This window comes from Parambassis ranga, chromosome 19 (genome assembly GCF_900634625.1).
Source record: "Parambassis ranga chromosome 19, fParRan2.1, whole genome shotgun sequence".
Classification (NCBI taxonomy): domain Eukaryota; kingdom Metazoa; phylum Chordata; class Actinopteri; family Ambassidae; genus Parambassis; species Parambassis ranga.
In genome coordinates, this window is record NC_041039.1 from 8,646,340 (window position 1) to 8,670,040 (window position 23,701).

The window sequence follows — 23,701 nt, forward strand, 5'->3', positions numbered from 1 at the left end:
TGGAGAGATGTTAAGAAATGACGCCATATTGCCCATGTATCTCCTCTGCCTGCCTTTTTTTTTCCATTCACACACACACATGTATATATATATATACACTTGTACACCCACTTCAGTCTGTCCTGGAAAAATCATTAGATCCCCCACTAACCCACCCGACACACACACACACACACTGCATGCAGATGGAAGAAAAATAGGGCTGAGAGCCAAAAGGCCTGAGGGGCTTTTCATGACAATAACCTTCTGTAGAGCTGCTTGTATCCCTCCACCTAGATCACGGAGAGGTGCTGAGGGATGGATGGGAAAATAAGCAAGATAACCATACAAAATATTAGGCGAGGAGCATCCACACAAAGTACAGAGGAAGAAATCCGTGTCATTTTGCTCTCATGGCCTGGAGAGATGGCAGCCTAAATGCTCTTTTAAAACAGCTTGAACATTGAAATGATGATGGCTCCTTTTGCCTCAGCAAAGCACATTAATACATAGCCGAACGCCATTTCCACTTTTGTTAAATGGCTCACCTATTGAGTATTCAATTACAATGACTGTCTCTCGTTTGGAAGACGGAGCTGGGACCCATATAAATAAGCTCCCTGTGAGAGTGGAGCTGCAGAATGCATTGGACAGCGATGGGAGGCCTGTGGAGCTCCTGTACGGGGGTGTATATAATGTTAATGGCAGAGCAGTGAGGAGGTTTTGGTGTGTTGGCTGTGAGGCAAAAACACTAAGCTCCTCATCTGCAGTATGGTTTTATTAAGAAAGCTCGTTTTTAGACCATTTGCACAGGGACATGAAATGATTTGAAGTGAGAAAGCCATGAATCCCAGCTTAAAAAAAACATCAGTCAGGGTGATTAATTCAGTCCTGATTAATCGTTCCATTTGTCTATGATATGTCTAAAATTCCCAAATACAAATCCACTAGTAATGATCCAGTCCTCTCCCTCCCATTGTGTGGTTTATCTCTTATGCTCAAATAGCAAAAGCAAATTGTGGCTAATTTTATCGGCGAATCCACTGGCATGTGGTTTTTCCAGCGGTAATGATTCCCTCATTCGGGCCTAATTAACTGCGGCCATTAAATGGAGGGAAATGTAATGCCCTGGGTTCCATGTCAGGTAGTCAGAGGAGGACAGCACAGGAGGACTCAATTAGGCCTGCGCTGTTCCCAGGTTATCACACGACATGTTTGCCAATTAAGTGAAGCAGCGTCTGATGTCTGTGTGCCTCCTTCGGCACCATCTCAGAGGCCCAGGCGGCGCAGAAACGGCGTCGCTCTCCACCCCCCGCCAGCAAAGGAACAGACACTACACTATGCCCCAAAAAGGCAGTAATTACAGGATGGATGGGAGACTGTTATATAAGCATGAGGCTGCCGATAGGCCAGGCAGGGCCTGCTGATGCCAGGTTTCAAACAAGTACCAGCAGGATCGAGTTATAGCAGAATTACCCTGCGTGGACTCAGTCACATTTCAACATCAGAAGGAGGCAAAAACTAGAGAAGAAACAGAGGCTATTGACATTTTTGAAGTCTGTGGTGTTGGACGTCTGTTTTGGAATTTCAAAGTGATCTGGTTGAAATAAGTTCGCAGTCATGACCAATAATGCAGCGTTCGATTCTTTTAAAAATCTAACTACACTCACATTTATTACAAGTCGCCTTCAAAACATGAGATCTTACAGCTGCTTTAAACATATTTCCCCAAGTGAGGGTAGCTCTGTATGGTGACTCAGTGCGTGTGGGAGAGGAAAGCAGAGACAGGCAGACACATTAGCCTTCCCTTATGGCACATTCTGCAAGGCTATAGGAGTCAGTCTGCATGATCCTGACTGTCACTGACTTGTTATGAAAGCATCGCGGGCTGAGGCATATCCATCACATTGGGGGGTGGAAGTTGGGGTGAGAGGACGGCCAGAGGGGCCAGGAAAGGGGGGCGTAGGGTGGTAAGCATGGGTGAGGCAGCCCTGTTGCCTGTCACTCACCATGCACCACTGCATGACCGCCAACCTTGTCTGGCTAGTGCACAATGGGAGGTCTGGGGCTTGACTGTATGAGCAGTCATTCCTCGCTCCCTCCTCCCAGCAGCCAACACTGGGGAAGGCCAAAAGGAGTCAAAACACTCTGGACAGGCATTAGTCCTATACAGACTCTTGAAGACCTCACTGCTTGAGGCTGCTGAGCAGTGAATATCTGCTCTGTTTCTCACTGAGTCTCTTATTTTGGCGGGTTCAGTTCCTTAGAGCAAGCCCTGACAGAATCTCCAGAAGATAATCTCCTTCAACAAACATACATTGCAATTATCCAGAGCCATTAAACTGTAATGACTGGAGGTGTGAGCAAACTTCTTAAGCAAACAGTTACAGTACCACCCACCTGAAAATACATAACGTTTGCAAAATGTACAGCATGCTTTAGGAGACAGAATCGTTCCTCACAGCAATTAGGGAGCAGGAGAAAGAAGTGCATATGTAAAAGAGAGGTCTTATGTAGGGAGCGGAAAGGAAAAGAGGAAAAAGCTGAAGTCAGCAACAGTAATAAATCCTCAAATGCTGAGCAGTTTCTTCCAGCTCTGTCCTGGTCTGTGGACCCCATCTCTAACCCGAAGACAGGACTCTGTTTAGTAGCTTTAGCAGTGGGGAGGCAAGTTCAGTCCAGTAAACATCCACTCCCCTCTTTCTCCAAACTCCCCTCGAAGGTGCAGTTTGTCCAGGTGGTGCTTTCGATTCAAGCTCATCTGGCCTGTTAGGGGATACTTGCCAGCAGCACCACGGTCTGTGACCACAGCTTGACCTCCAGCGGCTACTCACTTCCACAAAGCTTTGAAAAATCAATAGATCAGCCGGCGTGAAACAGTGACGCGATTGAGATGAATGATGACTCGGCTAATTTTTATTCATCTTTTTTATGGGGCAGTGATAAGTGAGAGGTTTAATGGATACTGAGAAGGACAGTGAGTCGAATCAAAGTGTGGACACATCAGTTTGAGTTCTCCTTAAGCTGAAGAGATATAATGTTATACTGCAGTCATTTACATGGCTTCATATAGTAAGATTCAGTAAGATTTAATGCTAAACAGCTGAAAACAAAACAGCTTTGACTGACCTTACCCTAGTCACAAAGACAAAAACAAACACTTACACATCTGTGGACTGAACACATCTCACTTACCGTCTCATTGCCAAACAAGATGTCGACGTAAGGCATAATCTTCATCAAGGGCTCTTTAAAGAACTGGCTGATGAATGGTGCTGAGAGGTTCATGCAGAAGATCTTGTTCTTATCTGAAGCATGCTTTGCCACCTTGAGGATTGACTCCGGGGACACAGTCAGGAAAAAACCCTAAAACAGAAGTCAGAGGACAACAATATTTACTACTCTCAGTTTTCAGAAGTTTGACTGACTTCAGCTGAATCACACAAATGATTCTGTACAGTCCAGCAGCGTACTGTACAGGCAGCATTATCTCTGTTTTGACAGCGTAACATGGGCCAGAATGGAGTGAACTGCAGCAGGCTCCTGTGAACTGAAACACTTTCAACTGCTAATTTGTGGGTTTCGGATTCTGACAAGGCAGTTTTAGGGTGACATGGCTTCATATCATTGAAATAACACAAGAGCCAGAAGAAGAAGAAAAAAACAGCAGCCATGCTCAAACATTTATCTGAAATGGATTCTTAGAACATAGAGCAACAAAGAAGAGGAAAAAGGGCAGGAAAAAATCCATCCAGGACAAAGCCTGTGGCAGGGCTCCAAGGCTCGTACTGGAGGAAGCAACATGCACGTATCCGATGATAGGGTGAACAAAAGTCTTGTCTGGACTCTCCTTACTTGGAAACAAGAGAGGCAGGCCCACTCATTGTGTGAATGAATACAAATCAGGTAAGAAAACACCTTTGTGTTTCAGGTGGAAACCTGAAGCGAGACTCTCCTGCAAGCCACACAAAAACACTCCTCCTTTGATACTGATCTTCTTAACCTTGTTTTTCAGCAACAAGCTGCTCTGTAAAACCACTGTGTCACAATAGGGGCAAAGGGGAGGGGGGAGGAAAGGAAAGTTTCAGCACAGTGATACATTTAATCTGGCTGAAAAGCTTCCATTGTGGACTACAGTGCAGTTCTCATTAAAGCACCATGACATTTGCAGCTACAGAGGAGCGACCTCTGTGAAAAAAGAAAGGGTATATTACCATTGAATAGAAGGTGACTGTGTAGTCAATCAAATGTACAAGGCATTACAATGCCACCGTGCAAAGCAGATGAGTTCTTTATTACACATTCATGCTGTCATTTGCTCTCTAATCAGTCGTTCTCAGTCCTTTTGGAAATGTCTTTAAGTTAATGTCCAGGTCAGGATGTGGTTTGTGTGTCGTGGTACCATCTGTTGAAAACTAAAAAAGGTGTTTTCATTGAGTCTGGGAGCACAAAAGGAACTCACTCTGGGCTAATGGCCCATCACTGACCCTGACATTTTTCTTTTGCGGTGTGCCAACGTGTCAGAGGAAGGGGAGATTGTTTTCTGACACAAACGTTTTTTTGGTAGCTGAAAATAAACTGTCATGCTTACTGTAATGTTAACACTGATCAAAGGCTAGTGGCTCGATCAAATATCCTGAGGGGTGGTGAACTTTAAAAGCCATGCCACAGCTTCTCTAATCACACACTGGCTCTGTGTAATTTACTTCTAAACTCAGAACCAGTCTTGCTGCCATCACATTAAATTGCTCTGATCTGTAATATTTTTAATGGTTCCTAAAAGCACAACATCTATGCTGTACTAAAAAAAAATTCCCAAGTCCACTATGATGCAACGTATTTAACAAAACATACACTCTAGAATTGGGATGAGCCACCCATGAGCAAGGAGAAACTGGGAAAAAAAGGCTAAAAATAACCTAGGATGGTGCTCTCCTCCATCTAATGTCTGTTCCCCAAACAGTAAATATGACTCCATCCAACTCCAGAAAAATTAGAAAGTGGGAGTTTGGGGATTGTTTTCACGAAGATGTAGCACAAAACACAGCAAAAAAAGAAGCCTACTCTTCAATGTATGCTCCCTGGACAGATGATATGACCTTACTTCACGCACTGTGTAGTGGGACAGGGTTGAGACGAGCCTTTACTTACTTTGATGAATTAATAATTACATTTTAAACACAGGAATCTGTGACCTATTACATTTGTAACAATGTACTATAATGAAACATAAGGAACAGCTGAAAGCCATAGCATTATTTAACAAAAGGTTACTTATGATATTAGGCAAGTTCTCTCCACATAAAATCAAGTGCAAAAAATATGATTGATGATTCAAGTAAAGCATGTATCTGTCTTTCAGCACAGAGTCATTTGTAGCTGTTTAACATCTGTCATAAATAATCAACTTCCAGTGTGAGTCTTACAGTGTTCAAAGTCACAGTCATTCTGCAGGAATCTCGTTCATAAAAATCATACAGGCCACTTTTTTCCACCACACTCCAAATGTTGTGACTCCAGTGGCTTGTGGGAAAAAAAGCCTCAGTCTGAGCCATGTGAAATTCCAGTTACCATCAGTATTCTCTGCTGACTGCGAAACAGGAGAAGTTAAGTCTTTAGTGCTGTGGTGCAGATCATGTATCAAGAATACCAGATCTGGTTTCCCAGGTGTCAGAGAACCCTGTGAAGTGGGGTGACTATCACGTTTCCAGGTCAAGATGATCAAAGTGCTGGGTACACTTCATACAATTTCCAACCAGCCAAAACATTCAATAAAGCATTCAGAAATGCATTTTCCTGGCAGACAATAATGCGGAGCGATGTTTGGCCATGTCAAGTGGTAATTTGAGGGAAGAGTTGGAAAGGCAGGGCATCCATTTTCAATGTTTACCCTAAAAAGAGGAATGACTTCCACTTTACTCAGACAAAGAAAATGTCTAAATGCTACTCTGAGATGAAATTAGTGGTGATCTTACCATAGAGATCCTAACTACATAGCAGCAGCATGCTATTACACTTCTCTCTGCATTGTATCAGTGTTTTCCCCGGGGCTGCTCACATCTGAAAAGCTGGGTGTGATGGATGACATGGTGTCACTGGGCTTAAAATAAAAGTGGACATCTGAAGGGTAAAAATGATCTATTTTGGGAAGGGCATTTTCATTTGCACCGGCAGCAGAGGTGGTCACGGAAAAGGAAAAGCTTTTTTTTGTTCCAGGTCTATTTTAATTCTGCAGGGAGAAGGGGGAGTGTTCAAAGTACTGTGTCATGAAGGTTTTATTTGACACTTCCTATTACTCAGGAATGATGGAGGGAATTTAAACCATCACCATGTCAGTGAAAAGAGTAATTAAATCCACTGCAATTGCAGTAAATTTAATCAAATCCCCAGATCTTAGTCAAGTTTATTTATGCAATCAGACATTTCAGGTTTCACTCAAGAGAGCTTTCAATATTTTTATGGCATTTTTAATGCCGATCTCTTTGGCTCTAAAGACACACTTTGCATTTTTTCACTCAATCTCACTTTGTAGTTTTAGAATATAGCAACTACCTGGTGGTCCAGCCTGTCCTAACTAAGAAATGTATAACAACTTCCCATTAGAGCATGACTATTTAGCATAGTGGCTTGTTTTGAACAGGAGAATTCTGTTTTGATGTAAGCAGAGATTCACCAATCTCACCAATCAGCCCTGATAGTGATCAATAGGTAGATCGATATCATATCAACTACTGGATACAAGCCCCATGACTCCTGAAAGCAGGAATAAATGACCAAAGCCAACAAAGTAAGAGGATTAGTATTAAATATTTTGCTACTAATGGCAACATTACTGTGTGAAAAGCATCCTATAAATGTTTTATGTCATACTGTCATACACCGACCAAGAGGGCAGGGAGCCCAGTGCATTCTGGGGGTTCATTTTCTACCGCTGTTGATGTGGTTTCTATTGTAATCCTGCTGGCCAATAGAAACCCTTGATGAGAGTCATTATTCTAGCTGTGTGCCTTTATCCTGTTTAGTACAATGTCACACTACCAGACCATTGTAGCAAATCATTGCTCTGACACGCTGCTCACAGTTTGTGATCTTGCTGCTCAGTATTTAGCTATTACTCAAACTGGAACCGTGGTATCAGATCCTTTTTCTAGACTGAGCTTCAGTCGAAAGAAAGCCTAATGTGGCTCCAGACCTTCAATTCAGGTGAGGAAAAGCTTCTATCACATACACACAGAAAAACCTTATCAGAATAAAAATGGTAGAAACCTCTAGATGACACTAAGAGTGAGGATTTCTCTTCCAGAACAGACAGGCTGCCAGCTGTGGTGAGTAGACAGGAGTTGCAATGGTAGTTACAAAGTAGAGAAGTAGAAATAAAGTCTACAACCAATAACACCAAGTGTAACTGTTTCAAATTAAAACTACTACATAGCATTAAAATTCCAGCATTTCTCCCTTTTTGGCATTTCATTCAAGTGGTAAATTGCTGAAAACACTGCAAGCTAACCGGCTGTGTTTCAAGGCTTCTCAAAAGCCGCCCAGGCCATGCTATCCCTGTCATTACCATAGAAAGCCCCCCATCATGCTCTTTGGTGCACAGGGTTCATTACACAGAATTAGATGTCACACAGATCAGAGCGCGCGTGATGCCACACACTGCTCTCCTCCTCAGTTATCTCTGTAAAGCACCGTTGCGAGGTGGATCGATAGCTGAGGTTTGGAGCTTCATTAGCTCAGTATGACTCCATCTCCATCAAGACACCTCTGGCACGCTACACTAGTGTTGCGAGATATATTTTACTCCCTGATCCTGAAGGTCCTGCTGTTTTACACACAAACACACAGGGACAAACAAGACCATCACACATGATGGGGAGGGTGGGGGAATCTGTGTCAGTCTCTGGCTCGATAAACAGGAGAAAGAAAGAGGACAAACAAACAGAGGTAAGTGATTAATGGTGTCACAAAGTGCCTTGTGTGGAGGGAAAAAAATTACAAGGATGAAAAGAGCTCATTTAAGGCTTTTGATTTCAAAGGAAAATGAGTGGGGGGGAAAAGCTACAAAGCAACTGGGACTTTCACAATGCTAATGATGTTTTGTTTGCATCGAAATGGCCAGTTGGTTTCATTTGGAAACAAGTTCAATTAAACCAACAGAGAAGATAAATGTGTAACAACCTCGCAACATGATTCAGCATTCGCTGCACTTTTAGGATGTTTGATCTGCTGTGAGGCAATTCAAGCACGCTGATAGCATCTGCCTCTTCTTCTTCTCTCTTCCATTAAGAATCATGTTCTGGTTGAGCTTATCAGACATCTAGGAATTCATCCACTTCTTCTGAGGGGGCTGGAGGGAGGCCAACTGTACTGGAAACAGAGGGGAGGGCTGTGATTTTTAAAGGTCGCTTAGAGATGAGGAAAGGGAGGCTATCGTGTCGTCCGGGATCTCCAGGGCAACATAAACGGGCCACGAACACTTTCGCAGAGGCATCACTTACTAACTGCTGCAGTATTTATTCCTGAAACATTTGCTCTGGTTTAAATATTACCCCATTTTAATGCTGGGATATTTTTCCCTGATGTCATAAAGGTGTCTTGTGGGAAATACAGAGATGCAACTAGAGGGTCAGGGCAAAAAACAAATATATCTGGCCGAAGTCATCTTAATCAGGAAGACATTAGAGCTAACTTGCAGCAACAGCTTGAGAGGAGGGTGTGTCACACTACAAGACTAAAATTTGTACAACCATCTGAGACCATAATTACATTAACCTCAGACACCTCCACTCTGTAACAGAGTAAGTACCAGAGAGAGAAAGAAGAAAGAAAGAACCCCAACTTGAGGTTAAGGTTTTGTTGGCATCACAACATTGGAGGAATTGGTTTGATTTGAGTGGTATCTCACCAAAAAGTAATTCAAGATCAGCTTCAGGGTCTTTTCAAATGGCTGCCTTTTTGCTCTCCTGTTAAGCTCTACAGTTTCAAAAATGTGTTGGCCGGGGGAAGAGGCCAGCCTGAGAAGGAGAGCGGGTTGCCAAGGAATGTACTTAAGATCTAAAACAGACAAGATTCAAAGCCAAGAGCATTTAAATGCCAATACTAATCCACAAAATAATTCACCGCATAGCACAAACGGACTCTCCCTTACAGATACCATATGTTACCTCTGTAGAGAGATGAAATGAAAAAGAAGAGATGCTTTCTTCTCCTAAAATTGTGTTATTTTAGTAATGAACAAGAAAGCCAGACTCCTCTTTTTTTGCTTTATGTTCTACAGAAAGTTTATATTTCTAGTCTCTCCAGTTTCCAGTGTTGTTCTTGCCTCCATCATTGGGAGATTAGCCCAGAACAAACTGTTTGGTTTGCAGGGAGTTAAAATTTGCTAATGCATACACTCTCAAGTGTCCTTGTCTGCCACACTGCACTTAATTAGCATTTTAGTGCGAGCAGTTCTCTCTCCTTCAGTACCTCTGAAGGGGAAACATCACTCCGGCTCACACAAACACACACTTTTAAAGTCGAGCTCCTGTAGTCTCTTACACGATTTGAGAACTGGATGGGGAATGGAAAGGAGAGTTAGTGGGGGTCGATGGAAAAACGGGATAAAAGTCTGCCATGTGAAAACAGATGTCTGAGCTGCGGAGTTGTCCCATCTGAACCGGCTTGAAAGGACATATTAATATATGGGTCAGATGTATAAAGCAGAGGTTCGGTGTCAGAGTGTCGACACTGCAGAGGGGTTTCTAGTTTCAGTGACTCGAAGGTTGTGCACAGAGAGAAACCGAAGCTCCGCAGACATTCCTGCTGCTGGGAAGTGAACATTTCCAAATGTGCCACTCTGTGGATGTGAAAAGAATTAGTGCACTTAACTCAAACACTAAAAATGAGGAACTGACGAGACAATCTTTCACTGTTCAGAGTCGCTCCGGTGAAAGCTAGAGCACCAGGTTGGAAAATTACAGGTAATTGCTGAAGCCATTGAATCCAGTTTGGTTTTGGTTGAAAGACTAAAATAACAAAGCTCTGATTGCTGAAAAGACAAGGGCAGGGAGCTTGGAGGCCCCGTTGCTAAGAGTTAATTTGATACATATTTCTCCCCCTTGAAATGTCTGAGGTACTGGCAAGAGACGACAAAAAAAAGAGAGTGAGAGGGAGGGTGAGACCCCCGCTCTCCCTGCAAATACTATCCATCTGCCATATTACATTTAACCAGCATGAGAAGCTCAGGGAGCGCCCTTGCACAATATTGTGTGAAGGCTGTCAAACTCAATGCAGGAGCTCGGTGCCCACTGCTCAGAGCTGAGGACACGCTTAAATACAGTCTAATAATAACTTCTTACTGTGCTCGCTCACCGCCAGCAATATAGGAGAACGCGTGGCAGAAAAAGAACTTTTAATTATTCATGACTGTTACAAAAAATATCTAATTGAAACTGTACCACTGTGGCCCTTAGGATAAAAAACACCACTAACAACTATCAGCTGCTTTTTTGCAACCATATTTTTTGCATAAATGTGCATCAATGGCAGGTTGTGGCATATTTTTCGATTTTATGTTTAAACGATGCTTTTTAACAAACTGACATCATCCATAGGTTTCTGAAAAGCTCCTGTTGCAGGCTCTAACTGTTGACTTAGTCCTCCTAAACTCCTGGTGAATCCAAATACAGGCAAAAAGGTGGAGCATGAGTGGAGCTGAGATGGCCTTTAGCACAAGCAGGAAGGTGAATGACCTGTCACTCAAAGCGATCACGCCCTAATTTTCAGTCCACGAGGTCACGGCTTAGTCAGCTGCTGTTCATTTTTGCCTGACTTCAACAGCATCCATACCAACAGCCATGTATACATAACAACAGTGTGTTCTTCACTAATAACAGATCGGAGGATGTTGTGATTGATCTATCAGAATCTGTCAGTCAATCAATATCTTGTTTTAGCACTAAAGTAAACACATTTTCTTTCAAATTGTTTGTCTGATAAGTGTAAAATAAATAAAATCACAGTTCAACCTTTGTGGTACAACATGGTGTTAACGCTCAGTAATGTTACAGCACTAAAATCAAGCTCAGAAGAAATCAATTGCCTGGAGGCAATAACTGTGAACTTTCATACCCTAAGCCCAATTTCCTTGAAAGTGGAGGTTCTAAATCAAATCAAGCCGAGCCAATGCACCATGGAATTATGCAAGAAAAAAAAAAATGACACAGCTATATAAAATGACAACTAGTAAGAAATGCTGCCAAGGATAAGAAACTTCAGAGCTTGTTTATTCACTCCGCATGTTTTTACCTTCCCGGCGCTGTGATGATGCTATGAGTCAACTCCGATAGTCTTTGTTTTTATTCAGGCCAGGAGGGACAAATATTGAGTGCACACAGATGATGTAAACATACAAGGAGAAAGAGCCGAAGCCAGGCACTCAACAGAAAGTTTACCAGTCTAGCAATGCAAGAATACGTTCTACAAGGCTCTTGCTGCTGCTATTTTGATTGTGAAGGGGTCAGTTTCTGCTCAAACTTTGAAGCCGCCTTCACACTTGACTGCTGTGTGAAGAGTGCTCTACTACCTGTGCACGGCTAATCACAGCTGATGGAAAAGCCTCAGCAGGACTCCAAAATCCTGGTGATCAAAAGAAAAAAATAGCTGAGACTGAAACACAGACAGAGCTTTCAACTTTTTAAAGTAAATGCATGATAATACCATTAAAAGTTGGCCACTGTTCTCGTACTTATACTCTGTCTGTGAGTTATTGTGAAAGCTATTGCTCTCCACTGACCCAAACAGACATTTTCCTCCCTCAGAGCATTGAAATATTAGCAGTGTAGTGTACTAAAAGCTTCTCCCACTTGAGAACAGCATCTCAGGCTACGATGGATATCATGACCGCCAGAAAATGAGCCTTTCTTAAGCCTTAAACATAAAAAATTCCCAAAATTCAGATGCTGCTGGTACTGTAGGCGTCAGCGTTGTCTGCCAAAAGTAACAGGGTGAAGAAATGTGTTAGATGTTAAATTAAAATTGTCCAGAGGCATTCGCACACTGCTTGCCTTTGATAACTCTGACTGTAAGAGTTATTAGCCGCAATGTGTTCGATATTACCGTACTTCTCTGTAGGACAACATGACTAACACAGATCAGGAATTGTTGCAATGAGATATATATAGTACAGTCTTATAATTAATTTTCAAATAGTCTAATAAAAGATGGACAGAAAATTATGACTAATTTAAGCCTATGTGTGTTTATCTAATGATCTTCTTCTATGATTTATTAGACAAGTGTCCTCCTTCATATAGCTTCTCACCTTTGCTTTGCTTTATTTGTTTTGGAACTAAAAAGGCAGAACTATTTCTCATAAAATCCTAAAAGAAATGGTGGTAAATTCATTGACTATCAATAAAAGCGTACAAAAAAAGCCCGCTCAAATGTGATAGGTCAACATGACTCAGGAGCATGGAAACCAACGGAAACCAGAAAGTATTCAAACACCTCTTCCTGCAAAGTTTCAGTCAATATGAAACTAAATTTACATTTACCTCCGCTTACTATCAAAAGCACTGGGCAATAACTCATATTTGTTATCACAATATTACCAATAATGGAAAATGTTTTGGATTATAAACCTCTTTAGCCAAGACCGGTCTGTCTCCTGTCTGATTTATTATGACGAGAGCCTCTCAGACAGATAGGAGAGAGTCAGCCACAACTTCTGCAGCCACATCCATTTTTCTAACATTTCAAAGTGCTTGAGATTTCTAAGTGGGGTGGCCTAAATGAAACACACAGGATGTGGAGTGCTATAAAGGAAATGTGTGAATCATCTCTCAATAATGTTCTGATAGCACAGTGCGGTGCGTGTCAGTGTTTAGTGACTGGAGAATTCTTCTCTTCAAAGACAAAGAAACATTAACCAAAAATTCTGTATCTAACATGTCAGTCTGGTTGAAGAGTATCCATTACTTTATATACACCCACACTTCTTAGAGCTTAGCTGCAACATGAAAAATTACCACTTAAGGGAAAAATAAACGTATAAAGCTGGTCTGAGGAGCAGGAGGTGGAAGGTTGCCTTCTAATTGCTGGAGGGGAGAGAAACCATGTTAGAGTAAACAAAGTCTGATCGATGGTGGGGATTATATCAGAAAGAGCCTTTGGCCTTTGGCCAAGACGAGCAAACACACTGTCTCTGCTACAGATGGAAAAAATAGCCAAGGCAAAAAGCTGGTGAGTTAAAAGCATTATATTTCACAGGGGTGGGGTAGGGTTGGGTGGGGGGTTTGGGGGCAGATAGAGTGTAGTACAATGCCAGATATGACATGTAGCCAACTATATCGCGTCTTGGCTATTTGTATCAGACAGAAATGCCAGTAGATAAGAGAACAGCGTTGTGAGTGTGATGGAAGGCTGTTCCGGCTGGAGGCTTAGCTTTAGGTCAGGCTATACTCCCACAGCACTGCGGTGCTGTGTGTGAAACCTCTCCATCACCGCACGCACAAGTTCAACGCGCTGTTAGCTGGTCACGGCCAGGGAGAAATGTATTCCGTACACTCCCCGGCTTCAATGTGGCAATTGCAATTCACATAAGCCACTTAAGGAAATCTGCAGAGGGGAGAGAAGAAAGGTATAGAACTGAGAGGGGCTTACAAGTTATTGGAGCTTTTTAAACACGGAGGCTCGTCATCAGACCGGGTTTTGTAGTTAAGTCTTGTAAATGAGTTCACTCCATTGCTTTTAAACCCCTGTAAAAGGTATTAAGTCTGAAAATAACATAATTCATTTCCTCGTGTTTTATTTGAACATGCACTAAGAGGAAAGTGGTATGTTTAAAATGTCAGCTATTCTGTCTGTGATGTCATTCAGTGCAAAAAAAAAGAACTACTAATGACTTTTGGATCCATTCAGTGACTCACTTCAATTTGTGATTTATATTAATGGCCCATGTATTGCTTTCTCCACATCTAACAGGACCGTGTTCTGCTAAATTTCACCATAATATTCATGTCGATAAACAGGTGACGACTTGGATAAAGGGCTGATTATATTTGCTAATCCCCCAAAGAAATTAGGTGAGATTGATGAATGCGTGCATATACTCCACACAAAGCCTTGGGAGTCTCTAAAAGCTGTTACCATGGTGGTATCCCATTAGAATAACAAACATTTCCCCTGGATGTTTAACATCGCTTCCCAGTGAGCACAGCCCTCCCTAAGCCTCCCCTCTCTCCCTCTCTTTCTCTCTCTCTCTCTCAAGCACCTGCCTTCACATTTTCCACTTCTAAAATTCCACCAGACGCCTGGAAAAAAAATAAAAAATAAGAAGGGTGAAATATGAAATACAGTTACGAGAAAACTTGAGTGCCAAAAAAAGGACTTTTCTTCAAACCCGTAATAACTTTCCATGGGAATAGGGAGAAACTTAAAAAGAATAACACTTCCCCTTGATTTTCTACTCCTACCACTTTTTTAAGCAGGCAGTGAATTTCCTGGAGTGATAAGGGCTTAGCCAATGTAATCCTCAGAGGACCCTTCTCTGGCATGCCAGGAATCAAGAAACCTTTCCTTTTCAAAAAAAAAAAAAAGTGGAAAAAGACACAGAGAGAGAGAGAGAGAGGAGGCAACAGTAGGTTTGGGAACAAGGAGGAGAGGCAGCCAGCATGCCATCTCCCACACATGCTGGCGAATGCAAATTAGCATGTGTGGAAAGAGCAGCCGGACTTGCCTCAGTTGGAGATCAACAGAGGAATATTGATATGACAATGCAAGGGGCTTCCCTGACATAGACAGCAGGGGCCACTGAGGATGCTCTAATTGGCCTCATGCAAAGGCAGAGGATGAGGGCGGGGTTGTAGGGGCAACCGTAAATGTTTCACCGAGATTGATTCATTATCAGTTTGCTCGACAGGCTGGGTGGGCCTCGTAAAAGTGTACCATCTTGATCCGGTAGCATGTAAGTCACTGGCACAGCGACAGGACAGAATATATCATCTCAACCTTTCACTTCAGATATTGAAATGAGAGGCTGAAACATGACTTGCCACACTGCAGGACTACTACTCTTGCATTTCAAAATGCAGGAGCAGAAGGATAGCGCAACGATAGGTGACAGTGCAAGGGAAAACATTAATAATTTACGAATGTCTCCTCTGTCAGGATGTGCCATGCTATGATGTGCTGTCTTTCTTTCTTTACACCGCGCGTCAAAGCTGGCTGGTATAAATATTCTTTTGATTAAGGAGTGCGAAATATATGGTGTCCTTTCTGTGCCGTCAATAAAAATGAGCTTAACTAACACGTCCTTGTAACTTCTGGTTTACATTACAGGCCAATTAATGGCTTCTGTATCATTATTAACACTTTGCTACATGAGAGCTCATAAACTTTTACAGCCAAACTCTGTTCCGTCTCCTAATGTGGTAAAACTCAGTGATAAATGTGTACAAATTATTCAATATCCCACAAAAACTAATCTGAACCGTGGGCTTCACAGACACACAGAGCTGCTGAAGATCACTGGCAGCCATTTAAGAGCCGTGAGAAAGGCAGTTGAGCATCTCAGCTTCTCGCTGGGTGGTTGGTTACATGTGGTTGACACATTTGCATCTTCAAAGATGCACACAGACAAACTCAATATGTGTGAGAATGTCTGGGCGGCATGTGGAAAACCCCAGTCCTTCCTCTGAAGAGGTTTCCTCCCCCTTCTCAAAGGCTATACGACGTTTTTTGAAGGCCCTTTATCTGTCAGGCGGTTGCTTCGACAGCGAGTTGTAAACAAGCTGCTTGGACTGGATGCACAGAAAACAGTTGCAACGCTGTCTGCTCTGCACCAAACTAAAAAAAAAGCGCTGCAGGAAACTACAAATCAGGAACCATTACACAGCAACAAATATGACAGGAACAGTGCTGCATATTATTTGAGCTCCAAGACTCATTCACTCAGTGTCTCTTCCAATGAGCGTGAACAATGCAAGCAGAGTGTGCATTGTGCTTCAGAGCAGGAGACTGTTCCTCTGAATTGGGGTAAATTACAAAAGAGGCCTGTGCAAATTAGACGTGATGGCTTCATAATACGTCTGAAGTGTCAGCTTCTCCAGAAACCTATCCCCAGGCTACACTCATGGATCGACGCTTTGAACTTCCAATTATTCCTGCCAAACCGCAGCAATCAGGCATGCTGTAAAACAATCACTCCTAGCATTACTAAACACACAGGATCAATGCTAACTCAGACGCTGGAAACGACAGGGTTACCAGTGATGTATTTAATCTATACATACACATGGAACACACATATCCACATTGGTATTAAATGTATCAAGCTTTTCCTTTTCAGTGCAACTACTCAATACTGAAAGAAGATTAATATCGCTCAAGTGTTTGTAGTGGTTTTAATCCTGAGAGACCATTTGTTACAGAAGGAAGACGAGGACCGGAGGGAAACAGCTGTATTTCAAGAGGAACCATCCAGAGCTGTGTTCCCTCCTCACATTCATTTGTTGAGGGAATATATTCAAGTGCTTTCACAGTTCCACAAGATTACGGTGCAGAGAACAGGATGGGGGGAAAAAAAAAGCATGTGCACGACTGCTGAGCAATTTCATATTACAATATGACCTCTTACTCATGTATAATTCCACTCACAAAGAAATAAATTACCTTTGCAATTTGGGACGCCTCCAAAGGTGCTACTGGGTGCCATTTGTCTGCAATATGTTGTGAGGTTGTGAGCCGGCAAAGTGAAAGAGAGGCTAAAACCCAAGCGGGGCGACCGGGTCGAACACCTCAGTTGAACCGGAAAAAAGTGACCACAACGGTTGAATAGAGTGAGAGTCTGAGGATAAAATGGAGCCCCAGGGAGAGGAGAAAATGCTTCCTGTAAACACAGACTAAGAATTATTTACTCACAAAGCCAAACAGCTTTCTTCTCATTCTTAATTATGCCCTGTTTATATTTCCCAATGACGAGTGAGCAACATATACATAGGACGTCGACTTGAGATGCATCAACATTGTCTCCTCAACTGCGCCTGCTACATAATTAATACACACGCTGACATGACATGGATATGATATGACAAGAGTATCAGAGGCGAAGAGTTAGAAAAGGAGCTGAGTGAATGCATTTTTCATGAACTGCAGAGCTCCCCAGCCAAAGTTCTAGACATGATGTTACAGAGATGGTAAAAGGGGCACAGAGGGCAAGAGAGGCAAATATGTGGTTGTATGAAAACATCCTGGGATTTCATATGCAACTGCAGCAGCGCTGATACATCCGTCTTTGATGGCATATCCACAGGCCGGCCTTGCATTCTCCTTTTTGACAATCTAGAACAATTTCCTCTCATCATTTTGCTTCCATTTCTGTCTCAACATCTGATGGGCTGTGACGTTGCAGCCATTCATACCTAATAAAAGCAGAAGCTGGATTACTTTAAGGGTAGCATCTTGTATTTCTTTCAGCATTTCTCCTCAGATTGGCAAAGCTATAAATAGTCTTGTCTCTTGACTCACAGGTGTAGAGAGGAATTCATTTTGCAGTATATTTGGACAGGGCTGCTGTGCTCTGCCACTGGGAAGGGGTGGGAGCCTTACAGGGGCCATTCCTCCTCATTCAGAGCCATTACCACCCCACTGTCACTGTCAGTCTGTCCCCTCACCCATCACAGAGCCCAGAGTGGCCTCAACCCTCACAACTAAATCACATTCTACGCACAAACGGCCGGGGCCGTGCAGCATCTACTGTATCTAATCTAATCTGTCTATCTCCTGTGTCCCTACAACACACACACACACACACTTTCTCTCTGTGGAAAGACAGGCCAACATCTCAACACCTCAATCATACACATTTCCGCTGTGTGTGGTGAAACAAGAGTCAGTAATGCAAATCAAAAATTAGGATAATTGGGGCTTTATTAGCTCATTACGAAACAGGGAAGCATCGTTGAAATGAGCATGCAATGTTGCCATTAAAAGCGCCAAAGGAGAGAGCACTTAGAACATATCAACACAAGTCCTTCGGAGCGAGAGAGAGAGAGAGAGAGAGAGAGAGAGGAAAGCAGCTTTGATTGATAAGGTTACTATCTTGTCAGCTAAAAAAAAACACCAAAGGGAAGCAGCAATTTAGAATAAAGAACAGAGTGGATGTTCTCAGGTGGCCCTGATGTCCACTTGTCTGCCCCTCAGTGTTATAATGCCTGCGACAAAATGGCACATCGTATTAAAAATTTGACAGATTTATTATTACAGTTGTTTAACCTCTCTATAATCAAATCATGTTAGGGGTTCAAGGAGAGTCTCTCCCATGGAATTACAATAATTTTAGGCTGATTTTAAATTCTCACTGTGCAGCTGGATCCAGTTACCCCATGCAGGCACATTTCCTGTTTACATCCAGCATCATTTAGAGTCAAGTGTACAGGGGGATATTAAAAGAATAATATGAATCATGCACTTCAAGTCTTGGTTAAAAAAACTCACAGTACAAAACGTCTTTTCACAGCTATTATATTGTGCCTAAGGGAAATGACAGGGTACAAAGTTGGCATTCCACCCTCCCTCTGGTCAGTAGCCTTCATTGTACAAACTGTACCGTTAACACTCACAGAGCTGACTGGCAGAACACAAAATTATCACTATTAAAGTGAGTGGGCAAAGCCATGTTAATCCCACAGTCTCTATGTGTGTGTGTGTCACAGACAGGGAGGGTGACATGCTGGCATATTGTGTTTCATGTACAGTAATTGCCGCAGCTCAAAGTGCTCAGAGGTGAAATCGTAGCATTCGATGAACAAAGCATGTCATTGGGCCTACAGGGAGAGGACTGTCATTAGCTGCAGGACGCTGATGATTGAGTAACACTCTCTTAGCGCCGCAGAGGAAAAACAAGCGAACGCCTTGAGCGCAATCAATACAGTTTGAGCCGTCAGAATGCAAATAGCGACTATCCTGGCTGCATGACATGGGATGATGCACCATTACTTATTCTGGCTCCATTCAATGTCATCATTAGCCTTTACAGTGTCAGATCCGCTCAATAAAGGGCATTATTTCCAAAAGGATAAGCGCTGCATTAATCCTTTTATGCTGCTTTCAGCAGGATAGACTCTCCCATAGCTAATATTAATGTGCTAGGTGTCAAGAGTGAGATGGCTAATCCTGATAACTCAGGATGTACAGTCAACTTTGCAGATGGCTATCTGCCCTGCACTAGCACTCCTAATAGGCACAGGAACAGGATGTGCTTTTAATGCTGCACTTCCCGAATGTCGTCTTCAAAGAAAATGATAATTTTCAACGGGGCTTTCTGAACTGAGAAGATAAGCCAGAGAACGGGGGAGGACAAAATAAAAATGATGCTCGCCTCAGAGAGGAAAAATAGCTTCCTGATATAGTCCTAGCTCCCTCTTTAAAGCTGACACCTAGAACATACAGTTTATCAATTATACATGAAGCCAGAATCCATCTTCTGTTGGCAGCTTGTTTGGATCCGGCCCGAGCCCTCTGAGTGGTGAAATGTGTCTGGGAGCCCCCATCCCTCCTGTCGCCTTTTTCCACTCACAGCCTGTCCTTAAATCAATCCCTTTTTAGGCCTGAATTTATTTTTCCTGTAACAAATCTGTCTTGGCAAATGATGTCACATAAGCGGGGAGAATGACAGCCTGATGTCTATGTGGGGAACATCAACCTTGCTCCAGCAGCCTCCTCCCAAGGTGAGTAATCATGCTGAGGAGCGGTGCAGTGTGTGGATGCCAGCCAGAGTCCAAACAAACCCAGAGTCTGTTGCTGAAGATAAACAAACCAATTAGGGGGAAGGCATGTTATTCCTCAGTTGGTGGGATATTTGCTAGATGGAAAATAATCAATGCATTCTTATTTCCACGGGGTGAAGCAGAAAAGTCCTGAGCAGAATAAAATCTAGGCAGAGAGGGAGAGTAAAATTATTCATTAGAAAAAATAAATAATGGGACTAAACTAGCTACTAGTCATGTAATTAATCCATGCAGGCTCAGTGGAGAGAGGAGAGCACAGAGGGGAAGATTCATCATAGCTTTTTGCCCCTCGCTCCCAGGGATACATGCCCTTCTTGTGTGGATGAGTCAGCTTACATCTTCTGACAACTCTGAGCCAAGGGCTTTGTCAAAAGGAACCACAGTTATTGTTTTGATTGGTCCCCCCTTGTTATGTTGGGAGCGCAAAATGCTTCCAAATGTGATTGCGCCACAGCATCTGAAAATAAAGCACGCACATAGAGAACATCAAAAAAGAAGATGTCTGCTTTTTATTTACTGAGGACAATCGCTTGGCACTTTGGCGCTCTTGCTGGCCTCTCTGCACCGGAGCAGGCAGCCCTATCAGTAATTGCAGGGAGCGGCCCCCATTGGCCGGCCAAAGCATTAGACAACTGGGCTCACGGTACATGACATTCAAGCTGGCCAATAACGATGGACATGCTAATCAAAGCGTCTCTGGCCTCTCTGTGACAGTGCGACTGGAGGACTCTACCCGGCTGGGGTGGTGTGCAGCTGCTCTGGCTGCATTTCTACTCTGCCCCCTCAGGGCTTGGGCACCAGGCTAACCGCTGGCACAAGAATTTAGATGCTGGAGAAAAAAAAATGGCGGAGAAGACTAACAATGCGACACATGAAAAATAAATCAGAGCCAGCTTGTTATCATGGCAGGAAGAGAGGGAACGAGGAAGAAGAGAGAGAGAAAGAGGGGGACAGAGAGAGGAAGGGGAGGGGAAAAAGAACTGGGTTAAGAGATTTAATGTGCTGCTGAAAATCTGACACTTGCCAGAGGTCCAAATGTTCCACCAGAGCAACGGCGGCCCTGCAGGCTAAGACTCTATAAAGCCTCCAAAGCTGCTTACAATATACACTTGAGAAACAATAGATAAGGTCAGAGTAGTAGCCTATGTCTGAGCGGGACCATGTATGAAAAATAAACACTTTTTACACTGCATGTGCTTAACCCCAGGCATACTACAAGAATCAGAAAAAAGGTTTACTTATTCTGGCTTTTTAAATTGGAGGATTTTAGAAGTCACTGTTAATTGAATATGTTTGGATAAAGTAGAATAATAATTATATCATTTTTAGCTCTGGCAACACAGTAAACTAAATAATGTAGATTCAAATTAAATAAGAGTTATTAGTAGTTGTAGTAGCATTAATTCATAAAAGACCATAATATATAAAGCTGCAGCCGGTTAGCGTATTAGCTTAACACAATAAGCCTAAAGTGCTAAAGAATACAAGTAGGTGCCATGAAAAACTACTTCTTAGTCGGGTGCAGTGATTCCTGAAACATCTTCCCATAAACTGATGTAATTACGTCATGCTGGGAACTCTATCAAATTTATGACTTCTTTTTTCTTACATATTTAGCCACCAATGCAGGCCATATAAAGCTACACTGCACACTTCTATAGTAATATATGCTAGTTACTCTATTAGTTGTCGGCTAATACATGTATGCATTGTTCAACAACTGATATGCAACCAACCTGTTATGAAGTACATTTTTCTACTTGTCAAATGTAAATACTAAAAAAATATAAAATTATCACAAAATATAAGATTATCCTCAGAAGACATCAGTCTGCTTCAAATGGAAGAGGAAAAACATTACTGGCAGTTTACAATGGATCCAAGCCAAACTGGCAGAAGGAAGCTATGCGCTGGCTTATTACAGACCATAAACAAATTACAGCGACATAAAAGGGAAAAATGAAACCTTGCAGAAGGAAACAATTCTCAAAGAACAGTGTCCAGCATCTGCTCATACAGAGATGCACATCTGTGGAGGTTCTTTTGTAGGCCACTTCCAGGGACTGTCAGGATGACCTGTGTGGTGAGGAGAATATTCCAACAATATTTATCCAGTCAAGGATTCATGCTCTAGCTTGATAATGTAACACCGTCTGACACTTAACTCTACTCACTGTCTTTGCCCACGAGACACGCTATCCTAAAGCGTCTGCGGTTCCATCATGTGAATCTTAATCAGATACTTAGCCAGTAGAGCAGGTTTTTACTCTCCCTGGTGAGAGTATCAACACATGGCCATCAGGCACAATTCACAGCCGCAAAGTGGCTATTTATTTTCTGCTCAGCATTACTTGACAAATAATTACTCAGTCTATTCAATTAAGCCGCAGAACTCACACAAATAGCCACAACATCCCAGCGTAGCAGTGAAACATTGTTCTTGCATTGTACAACTTGGTCTCATGAATAAAAATGCACACACAAGTAAGGCGCTTTGATTCAGGGAGGACAAGGTGATGGCAAGCAGAAAAATCATCAAGTCCAAACTATTTCATCCAGAGGAGAACAGACTTGTTGCCGGTGGAGCAGATGCACACAGTGAGTCGAGGTGAAAGGACATGGTGTTTTCCCTGCTGTCGATGAAAAACTGTTTTTTGCAAGGTAACGTGGGTGTACAGGGAGAAAGTCGCTGCATGCTGGTAGAATAATGTGGACAACAGAGTGAACAGCTGCCCCCACCAGTTCCCCAGAGGAAATCACCCACGATAAATTGTACAAATGCACTTTTTTTCCTATATCCATATAATTGATTAGAAATAGACTTCCAAAATAAATAAACCTCAGGCCTGCCTACATTCAAGTATTTCCACAGAAAAATCTGACAAAAAATAAATAAAAACAGATGATGCCATTCAGTATGGTGAGAACCTCAAGCTCCTTTTTAAAAAAAATAAAAAATAAAAAAATAAACTGAACCCTGACATCCAGTAAACTTTATTCAGAAAGATATTTGTTTTTCTAAATCAGTGTTTATAATAGACTTTAAAAAATAAATGGAAAAATGGTGGGAGATTTTTGTGGAAGTAATTAAGATTACATTCTTATTGTGACAGGAATCATTCTGCTTCAGAGGTACTTTTACATTTCTTTTGACAATATTCTATACTTTAAATATGTGTAGAATTAAACACACTATGGGTGGGATGAAAATGCATGAAAAGCAAAGAGGTGTGTCTAAATTCTTAATCACCCTCTTGGTCATTATACCTATACAATGTTGTTACAAACACAGTTTTCTTAACCTTGCTGGAAGGTATGATATCAGACATCTCAGATAAGAGATGGTGAAACTATGACTGAGCTGGGTTTTATTATGATTTTATATGCTGTAATAAATAACATGGATGAAAAAGGATGAGATAACTAGACAAAATTAGCAGAAAGCCCACATTTGGGGGTAGACTTGCAAAGACCAGTGATGGCAAGGTGTAAACAAGATTAGCATTGGGATAAAACACAAACAAGGCGTTTGTAATTAAGTGTTTTTCAACATACTTTGATACAGAATAAATTGCACATTCATCAAAAAAAAATCATACTTCAAAAATCATCAACTCATACTCAACGATAAACTACTATTATATTATCTCTATTATTTACACCTGTAAACAGTTTAAAGAGAGCCAGTGAAGAAAAACAGTGGCTTTTAGACAGTGTGGCAGGTGTACGTTCTTTTATAATCCTGGTTAAAAGCAGGGCTGTTTTTACAGCAGTACTACAACATCTAAATCTGTCTTACAACCATGACATAAAGTAGTAAAACCAAATCAGAAGTAACGGTAATTGTAAACAACCTAAATAAATCCCACAGTTGAGTGAAAGCCACAGGATGTCTCTGCAGCCAGCGTCTTTGGCCTCTCCACCCTAATTTACCACACTCCGCCCACTCAGGC

The 23,701-nt window shown here is 42.2% G+C and overlaps 1 protein-coding gene across 2 annotated transcripts in view; it reads right to left on the reverse strand.

The window, feature by feature from the left end:
* LOC114452015 (adenosine kinase-like) overlaps positions 1–23,701 on the reverse strand; it is an 89,664-nt gene that overhangs the window by 20,998 nt on the left and 44,965 nt on the right. For both annotated transcript variants that reach the window (XM_028431080.1, XM_028431081.1), the window contains exon 7: positions 3,175–3,345. In XM_028431080.1, coding sequence (XP_028286881.1) covers positions 3,175–3,345 — 171 coding nt within the window. The remainder of the gene's footprint in view (positions 1–3,174; positions 3,346–23,701) is intronic.